The sequence below is a fragment of the Eumetopias jubatus genome, unplaced genomic scaffold (assembly GCF_037043125.1).
Source record: "Eumetopias jubatus isolate StellerSeaLion01/CBP00866 unplaced genomic scaffold, mEumJub1_p1.0 scaffold_12, whole genome shotgun sequence".
Taxonomy (NCBI): Eukaryota; Metazoa; Chordata; class Mammalia; order Carnivora; family Otariidae; genus Eumetopias; species Eumetopias jubatus.
In genome coordinates, this window is record NW_028274818.1 from 105,268,225 (window position 1) to 105,275,423 (window position 7,199).

The following is a 7,199-nucleotide window of genomic DNA, read 5'->3' on the forward strand; positions in this document are numbered from 1 at the left end:
CAGTCAGACACAGTGTAGACCAGTGGAGAGAGTGGTGTGCTGGTAAACCAGCTATATGGGGGAGGGGGGAATCCCTGATTTATAACATTTGCCAAGGTATCAAGCTGCCAAAAGTTTAACACTTGGCTGCAAAGCCCCTGGTTGTTTAGCGTTGGGTGTTGGGTCCTTGCAAGCCAGTTCGAGCCAGCTCCAGCACGCTGCCACCGTGCAGCAAGGGGCTCTGAGCCTCCATCTGTGGGCATGCAGGTGGAGAGCTCCCCAGGTCAGCCAGGGTGTTCTGGGCCCTGCCTCACAGTCCTCGTGCTGTTGTGGGCACACAGTGCAACTGCTGACATCTGGGATGCTCACTGTCATGCCACATGAAAGCTCTTTGGGACTTTAAAGATAAGTAACTCCCACGACAATCTCGTGCACATGTGTGCTATTTCAGAGCATACAGAGTACTTCCGTGTGTCCTACCATGTTGGAATCTCTACTGGGAGGGAGTCAAAGCTCAGAGAGGGCAAGTGTCTTGCCCAGGGCCACAGTTTGAATGTAGCCAAATCTGAACTTGAACCCAGCACCCAGGACTCAGAGGCATCAGCTCCTCTCACCATCCTGCCTCTTGAGGGTGGACAGCAGAGCCTGGGTGTCTGCCACTCCCTACGCTCAGTTTCATCCTGGAGATTATTCCCCACTCACCTGGTTGTTGATTGTCTTCACGGTGACCTGCTCACCCTGTTCAGACTGGATCTCCCCAGCGATGAAGCCCTCTTTCTCGTCTTTGACCCAGCAGGACTTCTTGATGTCATAGGGCTTGTTCATGGCTTCGATCCTCTCCTTTTCCGGAGGTGCCAGGAAGGGCATCGGGTCCACATCGTCCCCGCATTCTCCTTTGTACCCACCAGGCATCGCGGCTTGGTTGACGGAGGAGCAGGAAGGAACCAAGGGAGGGAACCAGGGCTTCCCTGGGTGCTGTAGGGAAGAGCAAGGCCGGTTTGCCAAGACTGATGGGTAGTCCGGGACAAATGCTGAGAGGGAGAGGGGGTTGCTTCTCTCATGTCACTTTGGGTGTCTTGGTGCCATTACGTCTTAAAAATCAAGAATTAGAAACAAGGTAACAGCTCCTCAGAGTTGTGTACCCACTCCCACCAACCGCAAAACACTTTTGCTTCTGCCCTCTCGTATGCCCCTACACTGAGGCTGTGAGGTAGGGATCGGGAAACTCATTTTATGGAGGAGAAGATGAGAGCCTGGGGCAGTTAAAGCAAGGATTTTAACCATGAAATTGGGACAGGAAAACAATTACTACTTGGTTTTCTCTTTCCCTTAAGGTTTGAACAGAGGCCACAAGACCCAGTAGCACACCAGTAACACAGTTTCTATTGGGTTAGTCCCCAACAGAAACCACAGCTAGTCTCCTTTCATTTTTGCACGGTTGCAGAAATCTCAAAATATTATTTACCCTCATCTCAACTTTGAAATCACGGTCTTATTAGATCCTCAGTTAGCTGTTATTTAAATCTACTCACGAAGAAGTAGACTTTTAACTACTATATCACAGGTTAACTTTTAAATATTTTGGTAACTACATTTTAATACAATTGGTTTCCTTTGTAACCCTATGTAGTTTTTTTGTTTTGTTTTGTTTTGTTTTTTTAATGCATTTAAAAACGCTAATCTGAGCTGAGGTCTACGGGCTTTGCCAGATGCTAAGGAAGTGCTTGGTCCAGAATAATTGCCCGGATTCAATGATTACCTCTCTTAAGATGAGGTTAGCCTGGGGTCAAGCCTGGGCCTCTCGGTCTCCAAATCCAGACAATTTCACCAAACCACCAGGAAGAAGAACTGGGGACTCATGGTAGCAAAGAGAGAAGTCAGGGGCATCCCAGTTTGTTTTGGGGTGAAGAACCTTCTCAAAAGTTTGGGGAGGGTGTGGTTGTGAGCCTCTTTGTCAGCAATGCTGTTCTGGAGGCCGAGTATTTAGAGCCTCCAGCTCTAAATAAGCCAGCTGGGGATGGAGGGTCTCAGACTGTGCCTCCCAGAATTCCTGCTGCCCCACACTATCCTCAGGAGGGCTCCAGCTTTTCCTGTCAAGGGCTCTGGTGTTTCCAGAAGACGCTGACCCAGGACAGGCAAGATGTGTCAGCAAAGCCAGACACTTTCTCCTGGTCTTATCTCTCTGTGGGGTCCATCTCTCTGTGGGTTCCCCAACCCCAAAGCTGGTCTATTTCACAGGAAATGAGAACGAGAGGAAAGGGGTGGGCGTCCTGTGCCATCTGGTGATGCCTGTGTTCCCATTGGACAAAATGAACGTTTTAAATGCAGGTAGTAAAATGCATAGGATCACCAAGGAAACAAATGGTATTAAAATATAATTAACAAGGGCGCCTGGGTGGCTCAGATGGTTAAGCATCTGCCTTTGGCTCAGGTCATGATCCCAGGGTCCTGGGATCGAGTCCCGCATCAGGCTCCCTGCTCCTTGGGAGCCTGCTTCTCCCTCTGCTTCTTTCTCTCTCTCTCTCTCCCCTTCTCTCTCTCCCTCTGTCTCTCATGAATAAATAAATAAAATCTTTAAAAAAAATAAAATAAAATATAATTAACAAAATGGTAAATAAGCCTGTGTGATACAGTGATATGCGTACTTCTTCACTAATGCATTAAATGACACGATCTGACCTCGGGTCTAACAACCCAACATCATTCTGAAGCCGTGATGGGAACTGCCAATCTTTCAAACTCTCTGCCACATGGTCCAGTGATATGAAAATCACGGTGATTTCCATTGTTGACAAAGTCACAGGTGTTGGGGACCGTGATTGGTTGCCTGTGTTATAAAGGGGAGGGAATGATACGTTTCTGTTAAAGGATGGAATTGTTTCCCCACTGAAGACCCCGGAACCTAGGGCGAGAACCCTGCCTAACTCATCCTGAGTCCTTCCCTCGGGGAGCACTGCGCTAGGAGTTCTTGGTGTCCTGAGAGCTTCCAGCCGTCCATCCAGCACCCAGGAGACTTGGCTCTCCCTCGACTCTGCCAAAAGTCACCTTGGGCAGCGCTGAGGCTGCGTTGGGCCTCCCCACTCCTGGAAGAGTGGATTGCTCAACATAAACTTCCTTTTGTCATTGGCTCAGTTGCATTGTCTTTTTGCTGCTTCATTTTCCTGCGTCTGTTTAACACAGATGGAAGTCACCAGGGAAATGAGACCAAAATCCACATGAAAAAGAAATGCAAGTATCAGCAAAGTCAGATTAAAATGCATTAGACTTGTCTTTAAAACAAAGCAACTGCTCGTGTCTGAGGGCTAGGTACCTTTTTAAATTGTTCTAATGTGGGAGGAAAGGCCAGAAATTCTCCTTTGCTTAGTCCAGTTAGGCTGCTTCTGTGTTTTGTTTTGTTTTGTTTTTATGATGGTTTTGCCAGGAACCATAAGCTGAGGTGTCATTGCTATTGTCCTGGCCTGGGGGCCTGGGGCACAGACCCCTGGGACCAGGCGCTGCACCCCAGGGCCGTACAGGCCTCTGACACCAGGTCCCACCCCTCTCAGTGGCCACAGCCCCTTGCTCAGTAGTGAGCCCTCCCCCCAGGCCCCCCTACATATTCCATCTACTCCTGTCCCTCCAGACAACAGCTCTCTCCAGGCATCTTTGATAACTAAGACCCACTTTGTCTTTCTTTTTTTATTAAAAAAATTTTTTTAAGCTTATTGTTTTTAGTAATTTGTACACCCAACATGTGGCTCGAACTCCCAAGCTTGAGATCAAGAGTTATGCGCTCTTCCAACTAAACCAGCCAGATACCACTCAGACCCCATTTTTAAAATCATAAACCCCAAAACATAGAAAACATTCAGCTCAAGGGATGCAAAAGCTGCAAGGGTCCTGGGTGTGAGGTGGGGCGGGGGAGCAGAGATGCATTACGGTGTGGGAAGGGCACGGCTGGGATTGAGCTCTGGGTGAACCCAGCACCTCCCCCCCGCCCCGACCCCCTCCGGCCAACCAGGGAAGGCAAGTGGTGCAGTGAAGTGGCGCTGATGCGGGTTCGAATCCCAACTGCTCCTGTCTCACCGTGGAATGCAGCACAAGCCCCAACAGCTGTCTCCTCACCTGCAGGTCCAGTTCCCTTGGAGCACTGAATGATATGCTCCCTCTGCAGCCCCTGGGGCAGGCAGGTGCTCAAGAAATGCTCACCTCCTGCTCCCCCTTGCTAATCTCCCATCATTACACCCACTTTCCTCAGGTGGCTCCTCCAGAGCACCCACCTCCCTGTTTCCCATCTCCCCCGGCAGGCCCTATGGTACCCACCTGAGACCACACTGGAAGAGACTGGGTGCCCAGCCGAGGCTGGCCATTCCCTTTTATACCTGCCCAACAGGTCTGAGCCAGCAAAACCTCAAAAAAGGAAAGAACTCCTCAGGGCTCTGGTGGCTCAGCTGGCTTCACCTTCCAGAGTTTGACTGGATGCTCCCAGGTCCCTCAGGGGGGATCAGTGAATGCTATAATTTTAGGACATTCTCTTTCCTCCCATTACCCTTGTGGGGAAACTGATGACCTCAGCCCGGGGGTGCAAGCTGTGGGCAGAAATAGAACAGCAGGCTAATGAGTTTTCTGCTTAAATCTAGGACTCTGCCCATGGAGGGGGCTGACTCTCAAGGAGGAAGACCCGAATTGACTCATCCAAAGCATTTGGCATGGATGAGCCCAGATAACCAACCGGTCGATGACTTCGTCCGTCTGGAAGGCCAGTGTGAGCTTGGACTTCACTCATTTGATCACGGCCACGGGCCCCCTCCAGCCCACCATGGCCAGTGGAGGCATCATGATGCAGTGCCAGCTTTGAGTCTTAAAGCCCTGCCTCCAATTCCCCTACGGATCCCCACACATTCTGTGACCTTGCACAAGTCCTTGCCCTCGCTGGGCTTGCCTTTCCCATCTGTACCCTTCTTGAGCTCAGAGATGTCCTCTGGGTCTGAAAGGACAAACTGCCAGGGGGACCTTCTTCCTAGCTCTGCCTTCACCCTTATCTCCACCCCCCCCACTGTTTTTGTTTTTTTTTAACTGAGACAAATTAACATAAAATTAACCACCGTAAGTGAGTGACTCAATGGCATTTAGTACGTTCACAGCGTTGTGCAATCACCATCCCTACCTAGTTTCAAAATGTCATCAGCCCAAAAGGAAACCCGGTACCCTTTATTTTTTTTTTTTAAGATTTTATTTATTTTTGAGAGAGAGAGAGAGCACGTAAGAGAGAGCAAGCGTGCTCATGAGTGGGCGGGGGAGGGGCAGAGGGAGAAGCAGGCTCCCCGCGGAGCAGGGAGCCAAACACGGGACTTGATTCCAGGACCCTGTGATCATGACCTGAGCCCAAGGCAGACGCTTAACTGAGTGAGACACCCAGGCGCCCAACCTGGTACCGTTTAAACAGCTTCTCCTGAGCCTGGGCAACCACCAATCTGCTTTCTATCTTTATGGTTTTATCTATTCTAAGTATTTTGTATGAATGGAATTGTATGACATGTCACCTTTTTGTGCCTAGCTTCTTTCATTTAGCATCATGTTTTCAAAGTTCATTCAAGTTCTAGCAGGTGTCAGGACTTCATTCTGTTTATGGCTGAACAGTTTTCCATTGTATGAATCTGCAGCATTTTATCCACTCACCCACTGATGGACATTTGGGTTGTTCCCACCTTCTGGCTACTGTGAGTTGTGCTGCTATGAACATATGGTTACCTTTACTTGAGTTCCGGTTTTCAATTTTTTTTTTTTTTTATATTTACCTAGGAACAGAATTGCTGGGTCAGTTGGTAATTCTATGTTCTTTTTTTTATATATATATAAGATTTTATTTATTTTGAGAGTACGCCTGCATGCGTGGGAGTGGGGGAGGGGCAGAGGGAGAGAGAGACTCTCAAGCAGACTCCCCGCTGAGTGCAGAGCCAGACGTGGGACTTGATCCCACAGCTCTGAGAACACGACCTGAGCCGAAACCAACAGTCAGATGCTTAACTGAATGAGTCACCCAGGCACCCCGTGTTCAGGTTTTTTGAGGAACCACCTGTTTGCACAGCGACTGAATCATTTTACCTTCCTGCCGGTGATTCACAATATCTCCAGGTCCTTACCAGCACTTGTTACTTTCCTTTTTGTTTTGTTTTGTTGTTGTGTTTTAAATTATGGTCATCCTAGTGGGTGTGAAATGTTATCTCATTGTGGTTTTTATCTATATTTCCCTAATGACTGATGATGTTGAGCATCTTTTCATGTGCTTGTTGGTCATTTGTATATCTTTGGGAAAATGTCTATCCATGGGGCGCCTGGGTGGCTCAGTCGTTAAGCGCCTGCCTTCGGCTCAGGTCATGATCCCAGGGTCCTGGGATCGAGCCCCGCATCGGGCTCCCTGCTCGGAGGGAAGCCTGCTTCTCCCTCTCCCACTCCCCCTGCTTGTGTTCCCTCTCTCGCTGTCTCTCTCTGTCAAATAAATAAATACAATCTTAAAAAAAAAGTCTATCCAAGTCCTTTGCCCATATGTTAATTGGGTTGTTTGTCTTTCTGTTGTGGAGTCATAAGGGTTCTTTATATATTTTAGATACTAAATCCTTTTTTTTTTTAGAGAGAGAGAGTGAGAGAACGTGTGAGCGGGGGTGGGGGGAGGAAGGGGGGGCAGAGGGAAAGGTAGAGGGAGAATATGAAGCAGGCTCCACACTTGGCCCAGAGCCTGATGGGGGGGCTCGATCTCATGACCCTGAGATCATGACCTGAGCCGAAATCAAGAGTCAGACGCATCACCGACTGAGCCACCCAGGGGCCCCTACATACTAGATCTTTATCAAATATATGATATTTGATATTTTCTCCCATTCTGTAGGCTTTTTCAATTTCTTGATAATGCCCTTTAATGCACAAAAGTTAATTTTTAAAAAGATTTTGTTTATTTATTTGGGGGGGACCCCAAAGTGAAAGTGAGAGCCTGATGCGGGGCTTGATCCCAGGACCCTGAGATCATGACCTGAGCTGAAGGCAGACGCTTCACCAACTGAGCCACCCACGCACCCCCACAAAAGTTAATTTTAACAAAGTCCAGTCTATTTCTTTCTTTTGTTGCCTGTGCCTTTGGCATCATATTTAAGAAACTACTGCCAAATTCAAGGTTGTGAAGATTTGCCCCTGCATTTTCTTCTAAGAGTTGTACAGTTTTAGATTTTGTATTTAGGTTGTAGATG

The 7,199-nt window shown here is 48.4% G+C and overlaps 1 protein-coding gene across 1 annotated transcript in view; it reads right to left on the minus strand.

The window, feature by feature from the left end:
* MYH16 (myosin heavy chain 16) overlaps nucleotides 1–891 on the minus strand; it is a 59,160-nt gene extending 58,269 nt beyond the window's left edge. The window contains exon 1 of the mRNA XM_028088443.2: nucleotides 682–891. Within this exon, the coding sequence (XP_027944244.1) occupies nucleotides 682–891 (210 nt within the window). The remainder of the gene's footprint in view (nucleotides 1–681) is intronic.
* Nucleotides 892–7,199: the final 6,308 nt, after the last annotated feature.